This window comes from Nelusetta ayraudi, unplaced genomic scaffold (assembly GCF_046127955.1).
Source record: "Nelusetta ayraudi isolate G7.1 ecotype Tasmania unplaced genomic scaffold, CSIRO-AGI_Nayr_v1 ptg000052l, whole genome shotgun sequence".
In the NCBI taxonomy this organism is placed as follows: domain Eukaryota; kingdom Metazoa; phylum Chordata; class Actinopteri; order Tetraodontiformes; family Monacanthidae; genus Nelusetta; species Nelusetta ayraudi.
The window spans coordinates 5607549-5635000 of NW_027466102.1; the positions used below are offsets into that span (position 1 = coordinate 5607549).

Consider the following 27452-nt stretch of genomic DNA (forward strand, 5'->3'; position numbering starts at 1 on the left):
GCTGAGAGTGTTCAAAAGAAAACGCAATATTTCGCCAAAGATGTTGTCAGAAAGAGGAAGGAAATGAACTGCGAGCGTCCCGCTGCTGTCACGCCGGCTGGCCGGCCGGCCGGCCTCTTCTCCATTAAAACAGCGTGAGCATTTCTTCCTCCCGGCTGCGCTCCAGCTCACTTGGCTCGTTTGCCAGAGCAGGTAAGCAATCTTGGACGGCAGTTTCCACGGAGGCGCCATCAGTAGCGAAGCCCCCCCCCCCCCCGCACCCCCCTCGTCCTCCCCAGACCCTCAACCTCCCACCAGTGGGCTTCCTGTGACCGAAAAACCGTAGACTGGGTCTGTTCTTGAATCCCTGCTCAGCTGCACTTTAACGGTTGTCCTCACGTTGCCATGCAGTCTCATCAAGTACACTTGGGCGGCATTGGAGACACTGGAAAGACGTCGGTCATCAGGCGCAAGGCTTTGAAACGTGAAGCTAATAATCGACGAGGCAAACAAACGTGGGCAAATGTCATTAATATGAATTCTGTTTTTATTTTCATCGCTGTTCCTGTTTGACGCGAGAGCTCGTTGAGCGTTTAATTTGCTAGCCAGTCACTCGTAGCATAATGCACGCAGTGCATAACAGACCATTGGTGTCCAGGAACAACGATGGAAATACGCTCTTATTAATCATTGAACAGCTCAGCTGCAGCCAAGGCGCCCTGTTCAAACACCCAACAGAATGCTGCAACTTGACAGACAGATTTGAAAGTTCTAAAGGTGAAAGTGTGTAATATTTGGATGTTTCGACGTCGAGTGGTTACGTTTTAGATTGCAGTGCTCTTTCACTCCCCCTCCCCCTCCCGAGTTCGCCAATTGAGCTACGGTGGCCTGCGCACCCAAACGTGGATACCTTGTTCACCTTCTTCCGCGTTGGTTTACTTGAGGTCGTGAGCAGTGACCCTAATTGCAAAAACGCGGCATTAAGCGGGCTGGATTGTCCACACCAGGCTTCCTTAGAAATATGGCGGTGCAAGATGGCAGCTAACTGGGAGCAAGGCACATGTATGTACATTCTTATACATACATGAGAGCCGTTCTAAGGGTAGGAAAACCAAATAAATTCTATTGTACTGCGAGTGTCCACTTTGATTAATGTACACATGACCAGTATATTAAGCTTTTACCAATATAATAATAATAATAATAATATATTATTATAATATAATAATAGTAAATCAGACCAAATTCTACACACTGGACTTTTAAAGCTCTTTGGAAATGTATGTGTTGTTGTGTGTTGGCTACCTGGCTGCAGCTGATCCTTGTCGCCTTCTGGCACAATGTTTATTTATTTTTATTTATTTTTTTATTTATTTTTTTAACAAAGTGTTATTTGCACTGCTCTGAGCGCTCCACGCGGGGGTTCAGCCCACTATCGTTATCAGCCGGCGCAGCAGATTTGTTGTTTCGCTCACGGTGCAACATTGTTTGGCCGGCCCCGTTTGGCAAGACAACATGGTGTTGGCGAGAGCACAAGTTACGCTGGGATACGCCAGTCTAACAAATCACCTCTCTTCTCCCTTTCGCGGGAAGATCCAATCTTGAAAAAACAAAACGAATGATAAAATCTGCTGACAAATTGGTGGAATTGAGTGCCGCACAGCCCAATAATATGTTCTCTTCTTTTCTTTTTAAATTTGTATTTGTGTGTTACTAGAGTGCCGACCATGAAAAATGGGTAGGTCCATCAAGTCTGTTCATCCATCATGTTGTCACTGTGCATGACAGACTAACCAATAAAAACGGGCCTCACTTTCATTTGGTCTGTTGGGCCCTTTCAGACTAACTGGTGCAAGGACCCAACAGACTGACCAATGAAAGGCCCTAACTTTCACCTCTTTCCACCCGACTTGATGCCCGTTTCTGGATTGTCACAAATGCTGCGTCCAGTGTGTGGCTAGCGTTCACTTTAGCCCAGCGTTTCTCACCTGATGGAGTCTCAGAAACCACAGTCTTCCCTCATCATCGAAGTCGCGACCCCAAACTTATTCCACAAAAGTGAAAATGCTAAACCACATTCGATCATTTTTACAAAATACCTTTTTTTTTTAAAATGATTAAATTCAGTTACGTGTCTTTCAAAATAAATGCCCAACATTTCCTCCATGAATGTATATATTTTGAAATCCTTTTTTTCAAAAAGAAAACTGCCCAAGAAGCTGTAACACAATCGAAACAGCTCCGCGGCCCACTTTTGGGTCGCAACCCAACATTTGAGAAACACTGCTTTAGCCCCCAATCCAGGTGTTGAATTGGTTTCAAAGGAATATGATTTTTTTTTTTTTGGATGGATTTTAATGGATGTCTTGAAACTGATACATCCCCTCCTCGTCCTCCTGCTCTGTGGACTCCTTTCATTTCTGCTGCGTGCATCCAAAACATTCCCGACCCCGCCGGGAGACAACAAGGCAGAAGCGTCTGTGAGCTTTGAAAATGTGACAGTCTGGAAACAGACATCCGTTGCCGCTGCTTGCTGTCCCGTCTCGCGTCACGCCTTTTCCCTTTTGTTTTTGCTTCTTGTTGGTGCGAGTTGTGTCGTCCACCCTCCCTCTTGCTAATCCAACGCGACCCTGGACCTGCCCGACCCGACGGCTAAACGAATGTGGCCGCGGCATCAATAAAATCATCCACTTAACCACTTCACCTTTCATCAGGTGCAATAAAACACATTTATAAGTCAGTATTATGCAGATAACTGTAAATGATCCAATTGTTCATTAGATGTTAATATCTTATTTTTCCTTTCTTACTCTATGAATATTTTATTTTTATTTCTTCATTTCTTTTTAATTCTAATAATTTTCCTTCTCTTGCTGATGTAATTATCCAAATGTGGGGTTAATAAAGGTATTTCATTCTATTCTGTTCTATTCCATTGTAATGAATTACCGCTACACTGCGGTGACCACAGAGTTTAATCACAGGACGACGTACTTACCCGTTTTATGCAGACGACTCCTCCGTGTCCTGGTGTGCTGCTGTGGTTTGTTCTGTAACAGTGATTGATACTGTACCTAACAAGAGGCACTCGTCCTTGATCTGTTTTGATTTCAGAACGTCGCAACGAATAAAGCTGATATCTAAAAAAAATTCTTTATCATTATCTATCCCTCGCGATATGTCTTACACGACGTGCTGCCTTTGTGAGACACCTTGTTTTACAGGTATTGATTTTGGTGAGGGATGAATGAATGAATGGATGTCTTGGATGTCTTTTTTTCTTCTTCTTATCTTCCCTTACCAGCTCGCGCGTATCTCACATCACATTGTGCTCGATCAGATTTGATTGACTGTCACGAGGTAAATGGAGAGCGTTCGAAACATAATGTCTCTCTCGTTAGGCGCAGGGTTTGAAGGACAGGGCATCAGATATATACATGCAGATCAATGTGTCTGATGGCACTCAGCTAATGAGTCTGGCTCGGCTCCAGCTTACAAAGCCCCCAAAAAACAGATTTAATGTCTCACGTCGGCTGCTAACAAGTTAGTAATATCATCTGGGGCAAAATGTTTAAATAGGATTTGTTTACATTAAGGGATGGATATACAGTAGTTGACCAATGTTACTTTGTTTCTATATAGAATTCTCAGACTTAGCCCAGAATGAATTGCTTTTTATGTTTCATTTAACTGTAAATGGGAGAATGAATGGTACCATCTGGAATGGTAAAGACGTCATGAACAAAATTGTCAGAAGAAAATGGAAGAGGAGGTTGTTGCAGATACATGCTGACTCCTTGTTTGACTCATTATTCAAAGTCCAATACTGTGCATGAATTCACTTCACTTGTAAGCCGTAGCGTGACTTTAGTGTTTAACGAGTGTCCCAGAGATTAGCGAAGCGCATCCTTTTCAACTTTTTGTTTTCTCCACTGTTCAGAAAGTGCATGGTAAAGCACACAATTAAAATAAAAAACTTCATAAAAGTAATCAAACTACTGATTAGTCCTTTAAAAAAGTAATCTAATTGCTTCCTTAACTACTTTGTTTAATAAGTAATCAATTACTAATTACAAATTACTTTAGTTAAAAAAAGAAAAAGTAACTTCATTAAAGTGCAAATTTTGGAGTGGCTAGTGATGGTGTTTTTTAGTAGTGGATTACTTTGTAATAGATTACGCGCCAACACTGTTACAGAGAGCACTGGTATTGGTATTGGTATCTCACTCAGATTAGTGCCAAACAGCCTGGCATTGGAGTTTTGCCCCCTTCCAAAAGTGTTTTGAGTTTATTCATTTATTTATTTATTTATTTTCAGTAGGCTTCAAAAGAGAACCTGGTGTGCTGTTTTCTGGCTATCTGTTAACATTTTTTGTGAAAATGTGTCAGGCAACAGATCACCACAGTATCCCAGGATGAAAAGTTAAGGATCTGAAAATGGGACTTTTGGAGACCCTTACGTTACGGCGCTAATTTTTTTTTTTCTCCAAACAAATGTGACCCATGAGATCAACGTGTTGGTGCCGTCAGTGTCTGCGGAAGCACAATTAACTATGCATAAACATGAAACGTCTCTTTATGCAGTCGCGCTCTAATTTTGAAATTTGAAAACCACAACACAAAGAACGAAAGTTAATTAATGAACTTGATGATAATTAGTGATATAAATAGCATCACCAGGCCAGTTGCTAATTTTCAGTGAGGCAGACTTAATCTTTATCTCACATTAAATGTTTGTCTTTTCTAAACAGCAAATGATCCCCTTTTTTAGATAACAAAGGTCTTTATTATTTATTTTAGATTTGCTACCTATACCAACATGTCAATCTAACAGAGGTGAACCAAAACTAAACAGTGTTTTTTTTTTTTTTTGGTGGTTAGCTTGTATGCAGCTAGTTGTGGGTGCATGCTAAGTGTTGGCATGACGCGTTCCTGTCAGAGACCTTTCACACTTAGAGTCCTGTCAAGTATGATTTGAATGTCTGGCAAAGTCAGCCCTGACACGTGACTCAGTTTGCCCATACATATATTTAAACATCGTCTATTTTTTTTTATTTATTTTTTTTGCAACTCTAAAGCTGTTCAGGAAATGCTACAACAACTGGGATGGAGGCCTAAAAACCAAAGGTCACAGTCCTGGCAGTGATGTGTCAGCACACAGCAGGCCTGAAATACTGGCTGGCTCTCTCCCAGGCTCACCCAGCTGTTGTTGGATACGCTTCCAATTTTTTTCTTTTTTTTTCTTTTGATCGAAGTCCGTTTCCTTTTTTGTCTGCCTCACGTAAGCCCTCTGGAGGAGGGGGTTGGGAGGACGGGCGAAGACCCGGTCGAGGCCAAAAGCGAATCGGCCCGCGGTCGAAGTCGAGGGGACGGTGAGGAGCTCCCAGCGGGGACGGCTCACGTGCGACTCCGAGAGCAATCACGCAAATTCACTGTGACACCTGGAATGGACGGAGGGGTAGCGAATAGCTCCCACGTGTCGGCAGTCGGGCAAACAGGGCAGTGTGCGTCACACTTTGCAGCAGTCGGTGCCCCGTCGATAGCAGCTGTCTGTGGCGCGAGTTTGGAGTTCTTTCCGTTTAAAGGGGCAATAAGCGATTTTAATCGGTGCCAGATGCAAGGTAATTAATTAAATATAAGTACGTGGAGCTCTCGTGATGTCATTCCATCTTAGGGTAGCGTTTCACGTCACACGCCCTCTCTGCCTTTTGCTTTCCAGACCTTTTTTTATCCTCTTGTTCGTCTTGAATCCAAACCTCCCACTCCCATCAGAACAGTTGCACCACCACCGTTACCAATATAAGGAGGCAACGGGCCCGGTTTTATTTCAACCTACCGCGCACCAAAAAACGAAAGAAAAAGTCCATCTCTTAGAATGGTCCCCTTGGAATCATCACATGGATAACAGAGTTCAGTTAACTGAGGGCGACCCGCCGGATTTAGCTAATGTTAGCACGTTCAGCTCGTTGACTTGACCTCCGAACACTTGCGATATGTTTTCACCTCATCACTCAGCATTTTTCTCTTTCGCTCAATGGGTGTCGGTTGCTTTCTGTGTACGAAACTTAGAAGAGGGCAGAGCTATGAAGGTGAGACAAACATGGAGCCTTTTTGTTTTTGATGTACAAGCTGTGCTCGGCCGCACTCTCTTTCGGTCAAAAATCGCTAATTGCCCCTTTTGTGAAAGTGAAATCCCAAAGAATTGTCCTTCTAAATCAATTCTGGTTTAATTTGTTGAAGTTGAAGCCCAGAGAATTACGTGTTGAAATAGAATTTAGAAAGGGATGGATTATAATTCGCCCTACTTGGGGGAACGTTGCTACAAGACTGCAAGGAGGAGGAGGAACTTTGCAAAACCTTGCGAAACGAAAACAACATTTTCAGAAATCTGTCCAAACACATGCAGTAAACTCATGGCCAAACGTGCACAATTATTTTTGAGCCTTTGAAACTTGGAATTGTTCAACATTAAATTACCTTGAGTGCCACTTCTGAGTGTTCCTCCATTTATTGCCAGTGGTTGATCAAAGTGGTTCAGGCAGAGATCATCAGAATCAGCTTCTTATGTTACTCTCTCTCCTTGTCCCTTTTGCTACTAGAGGTTAATAAAAAGGGTAAGTAAAATCCTCCGTTGTGACATTTTACTCTTCGACAGCAATTTTGTCATTCGCTTAACCATTACCACCTTTTTTACGACCAGTATTTCACTGTATGCATCACGATTATTCTTGTTTTTCACAAGAATGGGCTAGTTGTCTAATGAGTGTGGCCATGGATGTGTGCGTTACTTGATCGTGGTGGTGTGCCTGTAGTTTTGCGTGTCCCCAGTTTGTCCCGTTGTCTTTTACCTGCTTGCACCTGGGTCCAACTTTCTCGATGCTGTGAGATGTTCCAGTTTAACCCAACCGGAAAGAGAATATACACTTAAACAGTACTGAGTCAGTGTATCCAGCTAGATAGAGAGTACTACATGGCGACGTGCTAATGTGTCAACTATGTGCTTCCCGTCAGGCGGGTCAGGGAGGCGGACACCGGACTTTGCTCTATGGCCACGCCATCCTGCTTCGCCACTCCTTCAGTAACATGGTGAGTTGAAGAAAAAAAAAAAAACAGAATTTTTGTTGATTGTTTTTGCTTAAATCCTCAGTGTACTTTGGTGGAAAAACAATTTGGCTTTTGACTGATTGGACTAAAAAAAATATATATATAACTCCAAAACTTAGGAAGGTTAAGTGTGTAATATTTGGAGATTTTGGGAATAAACAGCAACATCAAGTTCTAACATTTTAGATTGCAGCGCTATTTCACTCTCCCTCCCTCTCCCCGAGCTTGCCAGTGAACTACGGTGGCCTGCACACTCAAAACTGGATATCTCGTCCATCTTCTTCGGAAAACCAAATTACTTTTATTTTACTGCAAATACACTTTTTTGAACGTATTAATAAGCAGTATATTAAGCTTTTACCAATATAAAAACCATATATCAGCCAAATTTGACATACTCGACCTTTACAAGTGAGTCTTAGTGTAACATATCACAAATGCTTAGCTGTATAGAAACTTCTTTCCATCACTTTGCATTTGATAAACATTAAAAACGGTATGTTTTCAAACGAATCCAAATTTCTTCCCCCTCTACCCCAGTACCTGACCTGTTTGAAGACATCGAGGTCCCTGACAGACAAGCTGTCCTTTGATGTCGGTCTGCAAGAACATTCAACAGGTGCAGCAAAAGCACTCACATGCACCCCAGTCCTTAAACTCGCCCACCAGGGAAGCCATTTCCAAAGAAAGCCATTGTACTTAGTCAATGTGAATTTGCTTTACACCTGACCTTCTTCTGTTACTTTTCCAAAATCTCAATTATCCAAATGTGAAGGCGAGGCCTGCTGGTGGACCATCCACCCTGCGTCCAAGCAGAGATCCGAAGGAGAGAAAGTTCGCATCGGAGACGACCTGATTCTGGTCAGCGTGTCGACGGAGAGATACCTGGTAGGTCGGCCCCTCATTTAAAATGACCCTCATTGTGACAGAGAGTCACAATGAGTTGATTGCTCATGGTTGTTGTTGTTGTTGTTGTTGTTGCAGTCCAAGCTTAAAGGAGACGGTAAATGATTTGTACATGGAATTTGCAGTTTTGGTTTAGACCAATAAACAGACCAGTTTTACTGAGTCAGCAACTCCAAGAGCTCAAGATAAAGGAAAGAAGATATCTCAATATACAGCTGGGAAACAGTGCGAACATGGTTATAGCAATAACAGCAAAGTAGAAAACGAATAACCTCTGCTCTGACAAATAGATTTTTCTAGAAATAAAGTACATGCAGTAGTACTCCCCTCCTTCCCGCAGACACAAAATTAATTACCTCACTTTATTAATTTGTCTTTTTTTTTTTTTTCTACAAGAATCATTCCTGACTATCGTTCCCCTCCCACCCCCCGGGTCGTGGGTGTTTAATCAAAGTTCTCCTTTTCAGAAAGAAGGAGACATTTGCATTTAATCACCCTCGGCACCTCGTCCCGCCGCACTCTCGATGCGCCCTCAGACGGCGGCCTAATTACTCGTTGAACTCCACTCCGTTTCTCAAACGGATCGCTGCTCCTCAGACAGCTCGGCTGCTTCAGTCAGCCCCCACCCCCCCGCCCCACAAGATTCCCGACTCAGACTTGCGCCTCCTTTGTTCTGTCGTTGTCTTGGAAGAGCTCCGGCAGTCGCCTTTTTTTTGGAAGCTCCTTTATTCGTCTGCCAGATGTTTTCATATGAATTTGTTAATTTGTTTTTTTCTAGAAATCAAAGCCTGGAGTGATCCGCTTTGGTTCACTGGCTGTGTGGAGGGAGGGGGTGGGGGGAAAGTATTTTCCGCTGTCTCACTCCAGCCAACTTCAGAGTGACAAGGCAATCCAAGGAGAAGCCTTCCCAACATTTTACGCCTCTATCTGTAATGAAAATCTGATGACTCGTAAAGCCCTCCTGTGCGCCTTCCTTTTTTAAATTTATATATATATTTTTTTTTTTTCTTTTTTTCTTTGAGGGGGTGCATCCATATGTGGAGCGTGAACTTAATGCCGCCTCCCTTATGCAGTTTTTACACCTGACCTCAATTAACTTGCAAGGTAAGAGGAGAGGAGCAGAAGATTTAGGGAGCCGGTGGGAGAAACGGGATGCGGGGAGGGCGACGTGTCACGGCTGGCAGAACAAGCGGCTTCCCGTGGCTCTTCTGGGCCCCCGGGGGGGCGGGAAAGGGAACGTGCAATTAAAGCTCAAAACTGGCAACGAGCCAGAGTTTAGTTTCTTGCTGAGGAAAAAGAAATCTTCACCTCAGCGGGTCGTGCGGAGCAGCAACTTCCTTGGAGATGATTAAAAAAATAAAATTGAAAATTGAAATGAAGAGGAAAGTCGTGATCTCTTTATCTGTGATGTTATGGTCATGATTTTTCTTTCCAGATTCCATACCAGCGGTGGGCAAACGTTTTGACTTGTGGGTTCTATTGCAAATTACCAAAAGCTTTTCAACAAATTATGTTTCTTTGAAGACCCACAATATTTAGCTCTTTATTGAAATTACTCTTAAAACACTGAACAAATTTATGAAATACAGCTATTTTATGACTTACTTACTATTAGAATAATTTCTTCAATTTTGGCGGCTGGATTAAAAAGCTTAATGGGCCACCAATTGCCCCCGGGCCGTAGTTTGCCCACGCTGTTTGCAGGAATGTACATAACACTGGATTTCAAAACGTTAACCTGATTCACCAATTGTTTCATTAATCTGTTATGTTTAAGGGACTAATTTATGTACTTACGTACTGAGGCCTTATTTTTTCTTTTGGAACAAAGGAAGTTCATGTTGAAAATGTTGGGAAATACACAAGTTTGCGTCAGTTGAAACTTCGACGGCGAACAAACTTTATTTTTACTGCCTTCAAATGGAACCCATCTGATTTCTTTTTCTTTTAATTGAATTGCCAACTGAACCAGGTGACTTTGTGCCTGGGGCCACTTTGGATGTGCTGCATTGCACCTTGGTGATCTCTGGCGTGCCACAGTCTTTATCAGAACTCCATAGTTTATATAATATAGTATAGCAATATAACATAGCAAACAACCTTCTGCACTATTTTTCTGTCATATGACATGGATGTATGAAACATAGACTACAAGTCTCTAAATGTATTTCTTCATCATGTTATTTATTTATTTATTTTTTGGCTATTAAGGGCAGCTTGAAGCTAATTGCCTGGTGCTGGGCATGTGAAATGTGTTCTCTGCATTGGACCCGTCCCCTGTGGTGGCGGTGAGCAGTTTGGAGATCCAACCTGCCAAATCCAAGGCTTGATGCCGAGTGCCAAGCACGGACGGCAGCAGGACCCATTTTTTTTAATAGTCTTTGGTGTGATCCGACCGGGAATCAAACCCACAACCTCCCAGGCACTTTTGGCAAGATGGATTTTAAGTGTGATGTGTGCAAGATTTCAGGACTCAAATCTCATCAGGGCGTCGTCCCTGGCAAGGTATCGAACGTATTTATCTAGACTACAACTCTAATAAATGGGAGATAAATGGATATATGGCTTAATATTAATGCAGGGGAGCAGAATCGTAAAAAGACTTCAGTGAGACAAAGGAAAATTGTTCCACTTTTGCAAGTGGATGTCAAAGTATTTCACTGAAGGCTGAAATACTTTGAGCTCCCACTCGCCTTTAAATTCTGCCACTTGGAAAACGGCAGCCGCTCTCTGTGTTGATGCTTGAAGGAGTTACAGGTTACTGGACATCAAAAATGCATAAGAAAAAAAATGGATATACTGACTCTGTGCTCATCCAGCCACATCGATCTAACCCCATTTAAAACACACAATATGTTTCCAACTTCAGGTCCCCGGTGTTGCTTTTGAGGGAAACTCTGTATGTGCCTACTTACAAACACTTGTCTTGCCTCTGCGTTCCAGCACCTCTCGGTCTCGAATGGTGGCAACCAGGTGGACGCCTCCTTCATGCAGACCCTGTGGAACATTCAGCCCACCTGCTCGGCAGGCAGCATGGCCGTAGGCAAGTCCACGACCTGGAGCCGCGAGAGGAATACTTCCTCATAACTTTCAGAACACTTTAACAAATTGTGTGCATGCTACAGTTTAGCTAGCTACTCTTCTTGGTTGACTGCTAGTCAAGTTAGCAACACCTGTTAAGTGTTTATGATCTTTCATCTGCATCTTTTCTTTCTTCATTATGCCTCGTTCCTCAGTCGTGTGTGTGTGTCAGCTGAGATGCGGTTTGTGGAGTGAATTTTTACGACTATTTTCATTGCAAGGCTATTTGCTTGGTGGACATGTGATGCGCCTCTGCCATGGCCACGATGAGAGCCTGACGATCCCCGGAGCCGAGAAGAACGAAGAGGAGCAGAGGTCGGTGGATAATTAGCGACGCATGTCCAGGATGACTCAGTGTGAAGTGAACAGCTGGTCAGAGCTGAAAGTGTCATTTCACATCAGAAATTATTCAACAGCTAATCCTACGTGATACCCTACAACATCGACTCGGTTGTCATGGTCAAGTTTTGAATATCTTATTTCGCACTGAATATAGTTTTAGTCAGGCACACATTTCTTCTTAATCTACATTTTTTTTTACATTGTACACGACACTACATACTAACGTAAAACTATCTAGCTAGGTAGCTAGCTAACAGTATCTATCTATTTATCTATCTATCTATGTGTGAATATGTATGTGTATTTCTAGTCTGCCGTGAGTTATACAATTCTCGAAATAATCGGGTTTCCACTTGTCTTCCCGTGTCTTTAGGGTAGTCAACTACGAAGCGGGAAAAGGTGCGTCAAGGGCCAGATCACTCTGGAGGCTGGAGCCTCTCAGGATCAGGTGAGATCAGACCCGGTTGCACGTCTTAATAAATCACAAAGCCCTGACGTTGCTTCCTCTACGAAACGGAACACAGCGCCGCCTTCAAAGCGCCACGTGTCCGTTCATAGGGGGAATAGAGAGAACGAGCGTTTTATGTTCAAATGTCAAAATCCAAAGACGTTCCCTCGACTCGGAGCCGTCGCCGCCAATTAGTCGGGGGAGTCCCTGAGAAGGTGAGCTTTTGTTTACCGTCTCCGTCTGCCGAACCTCCTTCTTCTCCGCTGTCTACGAACCTACGCAGCCTCCTCCCGACGCGCCGTCTGCCAGCTCTCACTGGGGGCTGCCTGTCAGATCCGGCACACTTTGAAAAGTCGCAGGTGCTTCTATTAAAGGCGCGCGTCTCCTCGGCGACGCTGGGAATGGGTTTGGAACAGAAGTTTTCCCCACATCGCGTCATCATGTAGAGGAAACTCCACCGACAAAAAAAACAGGGTTTGGTTTATTGGAATTTCTCAAGAGACGCTGCTCTTGAGACATTCTGGGTGCATGTAGCGCAAATATTTATACATTAGAGTCGTGACTGATGATTTCCTGCACAAGATATTTTGGCTGTTTATATTTTTTGTTTGCTTTCACGTGCTTGTTTCTAAAGACTGGGCTTATTTATTTCTTTTCATGTATTTTGTATCGTGAAGGTTTTTGAAGATTCAGCAATTGTGTTATCAACAGTTCAGTCTTAATGTTTTTGAACCAATGGGGGGCAGGGGGGCGGGGTTTATGACTGGCCTCACGTGGGCCGGACAGAGACACGCAGCGGGGCCGATGTGGCCCGCGGGCCGTACTTTGCCCAGGTCTGTTATAGATGATTGAGATTTTATTTGCCAAACACAGAACATGATAGCAGACATCCACTTGGTTTGCCAAGATTATTTTTGGTTCTTCTTAACCAGCTTTGTTCTCACTGGTGTGTTCAGCAGAATTAATCTGTAGACAAATCGAGAACCTAAAACAACAGTGTAAACAATGAAAGCGACAGTAGGGTCTAATTTTTTCACTAGCAGTTAAACAGGAAGTGGTACCTTAAAGGTCCAGTGTGTAAAAATGTAACGCTCTGGACCTTTAAATCGGAAATGAAATATCAGGGCCAAGTTACCGACACGTGTGCTCTCTTGTGTTCAGCTGGAGCAGCAGCCACATCCGCTGGGGTCAGGCCTTCCGACTGCGCCACCTGTCCACCGGCCATTACCTGGCCTTGACTGAGGACCGTGGGCTGGTGCTGCAGGACAGGGAGCTGTCTGACACCACAGCCACCGCCTTCTGCTTCAGGCCCTCTAAGGTCAGCGTTTCTCTCATCCCAAAAATACAAAACCGAATTTGCTAAATCTATTTTTACAAGCAGCCCCCCACCCCTTGAGGGAACCTCTTTCAACACGGAAAATCGGCCCCTGGCGTTGATGTGAATCGGTGTTCGCGGCCGACTTACCTCATTAATGGAGAACTCAGACTGTCTAGCCGGGGCTTCTTCACCAAAGACACGTGAAGTTGCGCCGGTGATCGCTTAATGAGCGTGTGTGTGTGTGTGTGTCGCGACAACTTGACCTTTTATGCAGCTGCTGAGTAGACAGCACTGTAAATGGTTGAGGGGAGCGTTTGTGCCGTCTGCCCGGCCTAATGGTGATTGGCTGCGGGGGTAGCCCTTCCTCTGCAGAGAGTCGATAGACTCTGATGCATTAGAGGGATTTCCAGGACACCCGACTTTGTCCTTAACCATTTGCCTTTGCTGATTCCTCAATTACTCACCCCATCTTCCGTCCAACTCTCTTCATTAATCTGGGAGCAACCTCAGTTTTGTTCCTTTGATATGCTCCATCCCAAAAATAGCCCGTTTGGCCCAGAATAACAATCATGGGGCACATGGTTTTCTTGACATACAAACCTTGTGCAGATACTTCAGTGAGCTCGAGTGCTGATATGTTGTTGACTAGTATATTGTTCAGCCGAGGTCTAGTTTACTTTTGGCGGTGTCCTTTAGATTTAAATTGCTCAGCCTGATGAAGCCATATGATCTCACGGTCGCATCTAAAGGCTACCACACACTGTTGGCCGTCTCAAATGAAAGATGACCCTCGTGGTGAGATCTTTAGTCATGGCTCAAAAATGGTGGTCTTGGGTCACACCGTGAGACGGGTTCACAGATGGCTGTCGTCACAGTCTTGTGGCCCAAGATAGCCGGCGATAAATTGTGAGAGTACCAGAAATTCTATGATTATTTGGGTCAATTATCTCACAATGTGATAGCTTTATGATCAACCACGACTAACCAACCCATACAAATGCAACAGCAAATGCCACAGTAATCACCGCGGCATAGATAAATAGGTATATGTACATTTTTCATACATATAGTGACTGTTGCTGTCGATCAGTATCAGTGACAGTTAAACGCTAGTAGCATAAATGCTAATTGCTAGCAGAAGCGAATGAGTACGTCCCTTCAACTCTCTCTGCAAAATTGCCATGCCAAGTTTGCCTCTCTTGCCGAAAAGTCTGCAGTCTGCAGATATCAAACTCGACCAAAGTTTAAGGGGATCCATGTGGCGCAGTGTGGCATGCAATTATCGCATAAGACAGTAAAAGTCATGCAGTCTGTGGGATCCTTAACTCTGTCACACATCATACACTAATCTGGAAAATAATGGAAAAGGGAGACCCATGAAGCAGCAGCTCGATTCCCCGGAATTGAAATTTTAACTCTCTCCCATCCATCTTGCTCAGGATTGCATTGCATTCCATTACCAGTCCTTCCAGCTGCTTTAAGTTGTGATGAAACCAGTGAGCAACTGCTGCTACCTGCCCCTCGAAAAAGAAAGCAGGCAGGCACAGGGAGCCTCGCTGCTACTGAAGAAATCAACTCGGGTTGCAGAGGCAACTACATAAGAACACAGATAAACTGTCAATGAAGGCCTTTTTTGCGGTCGTTGATGGGGAAAGTTAAACTGAACACAGCTCACCGCGTTGCGGGGACACAAAGCTGATGTCATGAAAAATGTGACAGCTCTGCTTCAACATGATGGACAGACTACTTGTCCAGTCACCTTCCAATTTTTGCTTTGGTGTACAAAAGGGTGTCCAACAACAGGCTCTTTGCTTGATGGGCATGTTGCGTGAATCCCGAGCATTTAGTAAACAGGCCATCTGGCACGCAAGGACAGAAAACGGCAATGTACCAAGGTAGCTCCCTTTTTTTACACGTAAGAAAACCATCAAGAAAACCAACAAGAATGCAGTTTAGAAGGTATGCAGCGTTGGTTTGGAGGCTTTTGAACCAAACTAGGTCAACAAGTCACCATTGCAGAGTGCCATTGCCTCCCTGTGGATGAGAATTCATCCCCGGTAGTCATGGTTTGAAGTAGGGATGCACAGATAACTTTTTTTCACAGATGGCCTGTTATTTGAACAACATTCCTCAGCATGAAGTTTCACTGTAGTGCAAACACAAATTTAACAAAATCGTCATATACATACATATACAACTGTTATCAGTGTTGTGATATTGGTATCTGTACTGATACCCAATACTGGTATTGGTATCTGTATGAATACCCGATACTGGTTTCTGTATCGGAGCATCTCTACTTTGAAGTATTGCAATGGTTTTCCAGGCTTTCCCACCATTGACAATGCACTGTAATTGTCCTCAGTTATCACTTTTCACGCAGGGCCACCGCAGACACAGTTTTTGGACTGTATTGCTGCTGCTAAATTGTCAGAGTAAATATAGTGACAAACTTCACTACGAGCACAATTTCCTCATCCGTTGGCGTGCAAATCTACTGCTGGGAGGCAGCGGTAAACAGTGCACTGCCATTTGAACACTGGCACTCGTTCGTATATTCACTGCCGCTTGCTGTCAACAGCGGTCGTCTGTGTCGCTCCGTCTCTTCCCGGGCGACAATGGAGCAGCGCTAATGAGGCCGGCGGCAGCCTCCCGGCAGGCCAATGAATACATTCTTGTCAACCTGCCCTTCTAATTACCACCCAGCCATAATATTTCTTCAAGGGCCATATTTCAGCCAGTCACCATTTGTGTGTGTGTGTGTTCTATTTCCCTCTGCCCACCCGAATTTCTCAATGTCGACGCAACAGGAAAAGGGCGACCTGGGCCCGAAGCGGGACATTGAAGGCATGGGGGTTCCGGAAGTCAAGTACGGGGACTCTGTCTGCTTCATCATGCACGTGGCGACGGGACTCTGGCTGTCTTACATGGCGCCTGATGCCAAGTCTTCCCGCCTCGGACCCCTGAAAAGAAGGGTAGGTGGGAAAGCTCTGCTCTCGGAACTTTGAATATTTGATGTGTTCTACTCCTGCACTGTTTAAAAGACTTGTATTGCCTTAACAAAGGGCAGTTAATAAGTTGGCAAGTGCCGTTCAGTTGAGCTATAGTTTTACCTACATTAGTTCATTTCAACAGACTAAATCTGAGGAGCTGCAAGGATGAGCGTAGGGGGACTCATCTACGACAAGCCATTATGACAAATCTCTGATATCAGACCACTTTGTCCTCCACCTCTCTTTCAAAATGTACACTAGTTAACTAGTAAGTTGGGGTTTGTGGGATTAACTCATGAAAAATAATTAATAGCGTGAAAGTTTGGGTAACAATTAAAATCAAGGGTTAAAAAAGGTCCCAAAGGTCATATTTCTGTGGTTTTATAGCCTGAGCAAAAAATTTCTTTCATATTTGCGCAAACATTTGTGCAGCTGGACATACTGTGGACACCAGGTGAACAAACAACACCAGAAACAAAAGTGAAATATTGAGTACATGCATGCATAATACATGAAAAGATTAGCATAATTTGACTTTGAAAACAGGGGCCCAGGCCGACAAATATCATCCATCAGAATCTGCTGCTGCTCACTTTAATTAATGATTCCAAGCATCTTGTTGTGAACCGGTGCAGTCATTTTGTCCCGCGGCACACAAAGTGACATTATTAAATAAATCGGGCATGGCTAATGCAATTGTGTATGCAGCCATATCTACAGCGTATTACCGCAGTCTGAAAGTAAGGGTTTCATTCCTGCTGTTGTTCTGTCTACAAACTAGCTCAAGTTCCGCCTGCTCTCTCACCTTAATGACCAGCATGAGTGATTGAGAGGGAGCTGCAAAGCGTTTACGGCGCTTCCATCCAATGCATGCCGTGGTTTGCCTCCAAAACCGCAAAGCCAATGTTAAACGCAGTGTAAAATCACACCCTATCAGTGGGTTATGCGGTTATTTAAACACCAGAGCCTACAAACCGTTCTCCCCTGAGCTTCCCCACGGCTCCACGTTGCAGTCCTGTTTAAACGTGATAATAGGTCCTGATTAGAGCAGCAGTTATAGGTGAGACGCTCTGGGGGCGAGGAGGGTGACACATGAATGCCGCTCATTGCTGGGCGCACCTCCAGCTGCATTGAAATCCAGATTGGATCCGAATGCCGGGCGGCCTCAGCGGCCCGGGCGGCGTGCCAATGTACCTGATATGTCGAAGGTGTTGATTAAGCCGCAGTCGGACCGCCCCTAACTGTCATTCCTCCCTTGTTTGTTGTTGTTTTCACTGAGCTGCAGTGGCGTAAAACCACTAACTGACCTTTTTTTTGTTTTACAAATCTTCCTGATCAGTATTGACTATTGTAATGACCCAATGTTGCCAGATGAAAAAATGTTAAAGTATCCTAACAGCATTTTAAAGTAATCGTATTTTGGGGAAAAAAATAAAATAATGGAATGCGCCATATTTTCATTCTGACATGGATGAAAACCATCTGCAACACTAAGATATTATCATCGTCTGCACATTAATATAACCTATGGTGCAATTTTACTATTAAATGTTTTCTTTGACGTGTTTTTATTAATTTTGCTCTCTTAAATTTGCTTTCTATATTATTTCATGTTAAGGAATTGTTCAATAGCAGTTAGGAAGCCTGGTAAAATTTGCGTTTTCCAAATAAAAAAATCTACAGTTCAGCCCAAAAAGCCTGTAATAAGGCAAGTAAGATGGTGTGCATAAACCATTGACGGTTCATCAAAGTAGGCAGGACATCCAGTTTCTAAAAGTAGGCCAACGGGAAAGTGCCAAAAACCTGCATTCTATCATTTGGCCAAAAAGTGGTTGCAAAAAGACTGAAAATTACTGGTTGTCAATAAAGAAAGAAGCACATTTTCCAAAGCTCGCCCGAAAGTCGCTCTATGAAGATGCACTGGTTGTGGTCTCGTTCCCGGACTAGGCCTGCCTCCACACTGAGGGTCACATGGACGACGGCCTCATCCTGCAGCGCTGTCAGCACGAAGAGTCCCGCGCGGCTCGCATCATCCGCAACACCACATTCCTCTTCACCAACTTCATCAAGTAATGACAAGTCTCACTCAATTCTGACAAGAGAATCCGGGTGTTTTTCTTAAGTGTCATCACTGCTCCTCGGCAGGGCCTTGGACAGCATCGCCGAGGGCGGGTCCATGGAGGTGGCCGTGTTTGTGGAGGAGGTGCTGCAGACGCTGAACGACCTGATCGAGTACTTCAAGCAGCCCGACTCGGAGCTGGAGCACGAGGAGAAGCAGTGTCTTCTGCGATCCATCATCAAACGGCAGGACCTGTTCAAGGAGGAGGTGAGTCGGCGACATGTGGTCGGTTAGCGCTGAGAGGAAACTGAATGTGATGCAGCGGCATCTTCTGCTATCAGTAACAGAAGACCGAAGACGGAAGAATTCAGTTAGCTTCAGTTAGCTTTGTATATACTGTAGAAAGATGCCAAACATTATGAAGCCTTTATTAGGTATTAAGAAAGCCACTGGACACGTCCACTTGTTTGGAACAAATCAAGGTGGCCCTCAGGGACAGAAATGTTAGAGAGGTATCAGTGCCCTTTGTGACATCACAAAGGGTCAATTTCCATAGTTGACTTCACCTGGACGTTCTGAAATTGGATCAAGCCAAAGAGCGAATGAGGGATGGCCCTTTCTCATTCATTCATTCATAAGTGGATCCACTGTCTGGAGATGCTTTGTTATTGTACGAAAACATTGGTAAAGTGAATTTTGCTGTATATTGTATCTTCTACGGGTCTCATGCTCATGCATCTGAAACCAAAGAATGAATCTGCAAAAAAAAAAAAAATCAATTTTACTGCATTTTCATTTTCCTGATGATATATGTGCACATCAGAAATAAGTTCCCTGCTCATAAAAACATTAGTACTAGTTGTTTTCAATACTACATTTTAATCAATTTGAGCCCAGTGTATTATTCCAGACTAGAAATGGTCTCCTTTGCTTCAGCCGGTCCAGAAAGAGTGACAGTTTTGCGCGCCGAGTCCCCGCTCAAGTCTTGCCTTTCGCTCCTCAGGGCATGCTGACCCTGCTGTCCAAGTGCATCGACCGGATGAACTTGTACAACAGCGCCGCCCACTTTGGCGAGGTGGCGGGAGAGGAGGCTGGCGCGGCGTGGAAGGACATCCTCAACCTCCTCTACGAGCTGCTGGGTGAGTGATGGATGGCAGGAAAGTGTCCACATCTTCCGTCAGCGCTGTCAAACTAAGCTGTTGACCATGGCGCGATGTGCGCTATTAATCTCCCAGCCTGGCTTCTGATGCTCCCCTGCCCCAATCTCCCAGCCCTCGGATTTCATACAACTCTACAGCAGTGGTTCTCAACTGTAACCCTATAATGAAGTTGCGATCCAAATTTAGAAGAAGGAAGAAAGAAGAAGATGGAAAAATAGCAGCAAAGACCCACTTTTGGGTCGCGACCCACCAGTAGAGAAACGCCGCTCTACAGCATTTACATGACATTTCTGTGTAACCATTGGACAAGGCTAAAGACGGAGGCATCCCCCTGTGCTCGGCTGTTTTCCAATTGCCGACGGCTGCAGACGTTCAGTGGCATTTTTGAGGAATTGATGGAGTCATTAACAAAATGCCAGCCGTCACAGGTGCTGGCATTCCGATGTCCTTTCCCAGCCCGCGCTGGGTGATGAATACAAAAGCTTGGGCCCCCACAGAGTTAAATTTCAAATACGTTTTATTTCCCTCCCCTCCCCTAAGGACCACCCGGCTCACCTTCTCTGCCCTCTTATTTATCATCTCCTCCTCAGCGTGAGCTGCCTCGCGCGCACATTATAAACCCGCATACAGACTCTTGCGAATACATTTTCGCAGCCTCGCCCGCAGAGAGGTCGCCGCCAAGGATGCAAGGGCGTTTCTGGAGAGGCAGGTTCTGTGCGATGGACTGACCCGTCCTCGCTCCACGGTAACCAGTGTCGGCAAGATTACTTTGAAAATGTAATAGGTTACAATTTCAAGTTGTCCTACTAAAACCCCTAGTAGTATATCTATTTCAATTACTATATTAAACTAATCTAACTAATAACATTTGATTTTTTTTTTAAAATTTTGAATAATTGTTCTCAACTGTTTTGACTTGGCAGTGTTAAGCTTCCAGCAGCACTCAAAACAAAGAGAGACAGTTCAACTGGCAGGCGAGTGAGAGTGGTAGGGGGCGCTGCAATTCAGAACTTGACATGAGAACCAATCAGAAGCATCAGAATAGTCAGACATTCGTCTGTGTAGGGAAACAGAAAAAGGACGGCGCTCGTACGAACATGCCTGTGCAAGGAAAAACCTTGCAAATCAACCAAAATAAAGTTATTTAGCATAAAGTCCTGCCTTTTTTGTAAAAATTGGTTGGATGTAATCAAAATTGTGGTCATGAATAATTCCACAAGTAACTGTAATTTAGTTATAATTTTTTTCCAGTAATGTAACTGACTACAATTATCTTTATTTAGTAGTTAAAATTACGTAACAACGTTACATGTAACACGTTACTCTCCGACACTGACGGTAACTTAGCCAGAATATGCAAATTTGCTAGGATTGGCTAAAGCGGACAACTCAACACTAATGAATTTTGATAACATATATTCTAAACTAAGTAAATAAATGACTCCAATTCCATCTGATTTTATACTTTATTTCATTTCACATTCTATCTTATTTTATATTATGCTTAAAAAAAAGTCTGCATTTCATTAAAAAATATATATAAAAAAGAAACATCTTCAGGTGTTTGACAGTGGACTAACACAAGGTTTAGAGCACATTTTCTCACGTTTCATTACACTGTCTATGTGTACCCTTTGGCCAGCCTACTTGCTCCGGTCCCCTTCTCTCCCTCGTCACCTTTTTAATTTGACATTCACATCACTCACGGCGAACTTCCCTGCCCTTGCCTGGCGGTATCGCTCCATCCATATATTCAGTTTGAACGATAGCTTTCCTGTGATGGAGGAATTAGAAGAGATTACACGTCCATCAGCATTCCTTTGGCACAAAGTGCTGTTAAATTGTTTCACGGGAATTATCGGCCTCGGCGTACCTGAATCCAAATGGTGAAAAATGAGCCAGAAGGGCGGTCAGGAGACTTCTAAATGTCACTGCTGTGGCAGAAGGGCCATGGGAGATCCCTGCTCGCCTCTTGAGAAAGCAAAGGCTGCCTGACTTCGCTATTGATTACCCTCAAGTGCAGTAGAGCTGTGCAACTCGCTGCAAAACCTCAGTGATCCCCCCCCCAAACCTTTGTCCTTTATGCAGCTGCACTCATCCGTGGAAACAGGAACAACTGCACGCAGTTCTCGCGCAAACTGGACTGGCTGGTCAGCAAACTGGAGAGATTGGAATCTTCATCAGGTAAGTGCAATGTTACAAAATGGCTTTATGTTCTGTCTGTTCTGACAATTGAAAATATTTTCTGCGATCTCTCAGGAATCCTGGAAGTCCTCCACTGTATCTTGGTTGAGAGTCCCGAGGCTTTGAACATCATTCAGAGAGCTCACATTAAATCTATAATCTCTCTGCTTTACAAGCACGGACGCAACCACAAGGTGGGCACAAAGACTGGCGAGGCAGCTCAAGCCTGGGCTGTTTCTTGTTATTTTATGTTGATGACCGTCTCCTTGAAGGTCAAGTGTGTCATGTTTGTTTTTGAGAAGAAGAAGAAAGAAACAACAAGTGGTCACATTATATATTGCAGGGTCTTTCGTTCACCCTCCCCCTCCCGAGCTAGCCAGCGAACTACGGTGGTCTGTGCACACAAACCTGGATACCTCGTCCACCTTCTTCTTCATTGGTTTATTTGAGGATGCGAGTGCTCACCCTAAATAAGAAACACGCTGTCAGGTGGACTTGATTGTCTACACCGGGCTTCCTTAGAAATATGGCGGTGACATATATATATTAAGCAATACCAACAATTTGTAAATCAAGCCAATTGTTACCCACTGGAGCTTTAAATGCTAAAGCAGAACACAGTCGGCATGTGAAGGTACTCACCGAGTATAGGACCTCTGATCAGGTAAAAACACAATAAGGGGCAAGGATTATTTGTCATCATGCTTTTTGAGAAACAGCTTCTAAGCACTTGGCAGGTACCCGCAAATCGACAGATACTTGGCAGGGACGCGCGAAAACCTTGCAAATTGAAACGACGACTAAAGGGCACGTTCAAGAACACCGACGGCTCCTCCTGCCTGCGACTCATGCAGGTGTTGTTGTCCTGTTAAACAACAGATCAAGGTGCTCAGCTCCCGGAGCTGCGCCGCCCGGGCAGCCTTGACTTTCTCAGTCGTTATGGTGGCGCGGCACAACACCGCAAGGATATTGCACTCTGCTTTTTTATTAATGCGGTGCATTTGCAGAGGCAGTCAAGTGAGCCGCGTGAGATCATTTTTAAAAATTCATCCCCGTCGTCATCAAGCCTTTGTGGCTATATTCTTGAAATACAAAATTTCTACCTTCAGCCCCCTCTACATATTTTCTACATTCCAATTTTTTCATCATTTCAAAAAGTCTTAATGTATTTTTTCCCATCCTAGGCCTTAATGCTAGGTTGTGCCAAATGGACTCAGGCACAACTAAACTGACAAGCACCGAATAAGAAAATGTCAGTCACTAAAATTTCATTGGAGTTCAATGAAACAGTTATTTATATTTCAATGCTATGGAAATATAAAATAAAATAAAATAAAATAACCTGGCGCATTGGTGCAACAGCTGCGCTAACATGTTCAATTGTTTAATAACGTAACCGTTCAATGTTTCGTTGTCGTCTCGTTGGTCTCTTATACGAATCGGCGACGCAGTTTTGTAAAAAAAAAAATTTATTTCTTTTTAATTCATATGTTCATATATTTTTTCGTCAAAATAAAGGATAAAGGTATTATCTATGCTATTCTATTCTAAACTGGTATGATATATGAAACTGCGTTGACAAGAAAGACGACACCTTAACCTATGAATCTAAACGTACCATTCAGACAATCCAGTAATCAGTCCATAAAAAGTTTGGTGCTTGAACACCGTTGTGGCATTTCACACCGAAACGCCACAAAACACATTCCAGGCACAGCGTGCAAAAAAAGCCATACGTTTTACGTGCAGCTTTTAAATGGCTCAGCCTCATAACATTTATGCTGTAAATCGGATGAGGCATGAAAGGGCACCCTCGTAAAAACAAAGGCCGTTAATCACGAGTGGCACCCTGGTTAGCGAGGCACATTCCACACATCCCGCAGCCTCAGCGAGGCTTTTCTTTGAGTCTGCTTCAAATTCATGAAATTGTTAAAGGAAATTGGAATTTCTAAGTTTCTTTCAGTTCGACTCAAAATGCTGAGTTTGGTCTGAGGGCTCTACCATCCCATTTCCTTCCAGATCCTGGACGTCCTGTGCTCTCTCTGCGTCTGCAATGGGGTGGCTGTGCGAACCAATCAGAATCTCATCTGCGACAACCTGCTGCCCAATAGGGACCTGCTGCTTCAGACGCGACTGGTCAACGACGTGCAGAGGTACAAAGCAAACAGCCACACAGCTTTGCTACGGTCTTTCACACACACATCATCACAGTTGATGAGCTGTCATGTTCTTCTTCCTGTCGACACCCCCAGTATGAGGCCCAACATCTTCCTGGGTATGGCCGAGGGCTCGGCCCAGTACAAGAAGTGGTACTTTGAGCTGGTGATCGACCAGGTGGACCACTTTGTCACCGGAGAGCCGACCCACCTGAGGGTGGGCTGGGCCAACACCCGAGGCTACGCTCCGTACCCGGGCGGCGGAGAGGGCTGGGGAGGCAACGGCGTTGGGGACGACCTCTACTCGTACAGCTTCGACGGGCTGCATCTTTGGTCTGGTAAGCGTTTTGTCAGGGCATTGACCTATATACAGTTGTGGTAAAACGTATTGGACAGCCCCATGCAATTATGATGTATTGCATTAAAGCCGCGTTCAGACTGAGAGCCAAAATCCGATTTTTAGCCCATCCAGACTGAAACCGGATGGCTCTTTCGTAGTCTGAACAGTCACAGCTCACATGGAACCGATTTTTGCAAAACGGATCGAAAACCACCTGCGGGAGGTAGTTTCAAATTGCATTTGGACAGATGCTTCTCAGTCTGAACAGCTCCAAACACACCGATCGGTTTTGACTGTCCGTGACGTCACTCTACATTGTGCAAGACTCAATGCGCCACGCCAGACGGCACCATTCCAGCTGTCACATAATGGAGGCCAAGTGCAAGAATTTAGCTGGGTTACTTTTTTTTTCTTGCTAACAATGAACAAAACCATTTGCTTTTGTTTGTGACTCTGATGCAGCTGCTTCTTCAAGAACACAAAAAAATACTGAACTTATTTTTATCTCACCAACCTACAAGTACATTTTCATTGTGTATTTAGTTCTGTTTTTAACCTGGCTGGATTTAGGTACAGATTGGAATGGAGAATTAAACTGACTTTTCATTTCAGGGGGGCAAAACGTCCCTCTGCGCATGACGTGATAGACATAGATGTGATTGAGAGACTCTAACCCTGATAACAGCCAGCAATGAATCACCCAAATCCTGCACCATATTAGATAAACGCGTATGATTGACTTGACTTCAGTCCTGCAAACTGTCTTCCGAATGGATTGAAGAGGAGGAAGAGAATACACTCGGAAGTGACTCATGGGTCTGGCTGGGACTGGCGGGCTAAATTGAATTTGTATGTCATAACATTTCACATTGATCACTTCAAGGGACTGTAATGAAAATGTGACTGTCCTCTATCTATCTATCTATCTGTCTCCCTGCCTGCCTGCCTGTCTGTCTGTACATATATAAGTATATACACGCGCACACACACACACACACGCACACACGCACACACGCACACACACGCACGCGCACGCACGCACGATTGGATACTGTCTGTTAAGCCAGGTAGCAACAGCTGCAGGCTCCCCGCTGGCTGTGGGTGGCGACGTATCACACACACTGCCTTGTGGCACACGCAGTGATTAACTAAATTCTTGCCAGATCCAGTCTCGAGTAAAGCAGGACATCTTCTCCACCGAGAAAAGCCTCCGGTGCCGTTCTTTGTTCCACCTTTTAAAGTGGAGATGCCAGCGAGCTCTGCGAAACTGCGGCTTCCTCTCGTGCAGGATCCTCCTGTTTCTTTTTCTTGTTTTTCCTCTGTGGTTTAGAGAGCCGGCGCAGTGGCAGAAGTTGCACGAGTTGAGTTGCGTGAACGACTCTGATTCAAAAGGGAAAGATACAGAATAATACAAAAATCAGAGCTGCGTCAAATGATGGTTAAAAAAAAAAAAAAGCTGTCTCGTTTTAGGTACACCTAGCTATTTAAACCTGACCTCAGAGCAATGTCACTGCATATGAAATCATTTCTACATAGGACTGAGGTTGGATATGCAGTTAGGCACTTCTGCTCACCTCAATTTGTAGATAAATTGTTTTGCAACTACGTATACATTTTTAATATCTTGTGATACAGTGGCGGGCCGTCAGGGCCTGCGAGGCCTTCTCTCCTGGCCTAACCATATATTTTTTTTTAAAAAAGTACATTTTCCCGTAAATATGATAATAAAGTTATGCTCCGTAGTCTGTTTTTTCACGTCGTGTAATATCCACTTGGATGCGTTGCTTCCATTGTCGTTTATTACGGTAGAGTTTTTATCCAATCATATTTCAGCTAGCTTGTGTTGCCAGATGCCATGAAATCTGCCGGAGGGACCGCTCTTTTCATAGCCAATCAGATCTCGAGTCTGCGATGCCGCGGCCAGCTAGCTAGTTTAACGCTGAACTTTACAAGTACGTGTCCTGTGATTGGATAAGAACCTGAGAACCTGACATGCTGAACACAACGCGGCGCTCCGGTTGTCACCTCGACGAATTCACGACGGCTGAAGGAGAATATGAAGGTTTAGTTGCTGAACCAACTACAAATTAAAATGAAAATAACCTGGCGCATTGGTGCAACAGCTGCGCTAACATGTTCAATTGTTTAATAACGTAACCGTTCAATGTTCGTGTAATGTGTCTCGTTGGTCTCTCATACGAATCGGCGACGCAGTTTTGACAAGACTTTAAACCCACATAGTGCAGTTTTAGTGGTGGACCTATTATTAAATCTGTGTTAACTAATCTCTCAAAATCGCCTTTTTGTGAGTTTTGGCAGTAGCCGTGGCCTTAATTTCTTACTTTACGTACTTTCCGTTTTGCTCGACAAGGTCACCAATATGAATGTGAAATGCATTTCCCGCCACTGCTTGTGAATATGAGTCACACATTGAATCATATCATATTGGATCTTAATATATGCTGATGATATGTTCATTAATGGGGAAAAAAGTTCCTGGATACCTTTGAAGTTTTACTTCCACCCAATATTTGCCAGAGATTTTTTTTTTCTCCCTGTGTGTTTCCATGGGAGTGGCTGCATCTGTGGCACACAAACAAATGGAAATGATTTTGTTGTTTTTTTGTGAATAAGACACAATAAGGAAAACTGTTGCTAGGGACATCAACTTGCTGAGACATCCTGTTCTGACCTGGGCGCAGCAGTGCACAAAGGTGACGAAGATGTCGGAAAAACATTTTTCTACCACTTTATCCATGCATGTTGATGTTAAAATACCTTGCTTGGCTCTTACAAATGTAGGTAGCCATCTGATTCTCTGCCCTCTGAAATGTTGTTTTCAGCTCTCTCCTCTTCCACATCCACCAAACGCACCGTCACCTCCTCTGGTTCATTTCACGTCGTCCCTCTAAAAGCTTTCGGCACCCACTTCTTCCACCCCTCTGCTCCCCCCCCCCACCCCACCTGCCTATCATCGTGTCCTACATTAGCGATGACTTTGCAGCCTCGACGGCACATCTCATCCTCCCTTTCTGTCTCCGGTGCCCTCGTCGTCTAGGTCGCATCCCCAGGGCCGTGGCCTCCATTAACCAGCACCTGCTGAACTCGGACGACGTGGTCAGCTGCTGTCTGGACTTGGGCGCTCCCAGCATGTCTTTCAGGATCAACGGGCAGCCGGTGCAGGGCATGTTCGAGGACTTTAACACAGATGGATTCTTCTTCCCCGTCGTGAGCTTCTCTGCCGGTGTCAAGTAAGGCAACGCGCCCGGCGCTGGGGAACGAAACACGGGACACTGCGACGGATCAATTAGTGTGTTTTCATGAAATGTTTCGCGAATTTAAAGTAAACTTTTTGAAATTAGCTTTAAAAACTTAAAGATTA

The 27452-nt window shown here is 44.3% G+C and overlaps 1 protein-coding gene across 6 annotated transcripts in view; it reads left to right on the forward strand.

Annotated features, from left to right (window-relative positions):
* The window catches only part of ryr3 (ryanodine receptor 3), a 136342-nt gene that overhangs the window by 20500 nt on the left and 88390 nt on the right, over positions 1–27452 (forward strand). For 3 of the 6 annotated variants that reach the window (XM_076037451.1, XM_076037452.1, XM_076037453.1), the window contains exons 4-20: positions 1697–1717; positions 6991–7065; positions 7624–7702; positions 7859–7971; positions 10933–11032; positions 11292–11385; positions 11786–11860; positions 13022–13178; positions 15989–16153; positions 18119–18240; positions 18317–18497; positions 19234–19369; positions 21479–21574; positions 21650–21768; positions 23594–23727; positions 23827–24068; positions 27129–27321. In XM_076037451.1, coding sequence (XP_075893566.1) covers positions 1697–1717; positions 6991–7065; positions 7624–7702; positions 7859–7971; positions 10933–11032; positions 11292–11385; positions 11786–11860; positions 13022–13178; positions 15989–16153; positions 18119–18240; positions 18317–18497; positions 19234–19369; positions 21479–21574; positions 21650–21768; positions 23594–23727; positions 23827–24068; positions 27129–27321 — 2102 coding nt within the window. Of the gene's footprint in view, positions 1–1696; positions 1718–6990; positions 7066–7623; positions 7703–7858; positions 7972–10932; positions 11033–11291; positions 11386–11785; positions 11861–13021; positions 13179–15988; positions 16154–18118; positions 18241–18316; positions 18498–19233; positions 19370–21478; positions 21575–21649; positions 21769–23593; positions 23728–23826; positions 24069–25992; positions 26133–27128; positions 27322–27452 lie in introns of those variants that run through there. The other 3 variants (XM_076037456.1, XM_076037457.1, XM_076037454.1) reach the window with 2 other exon arrangements.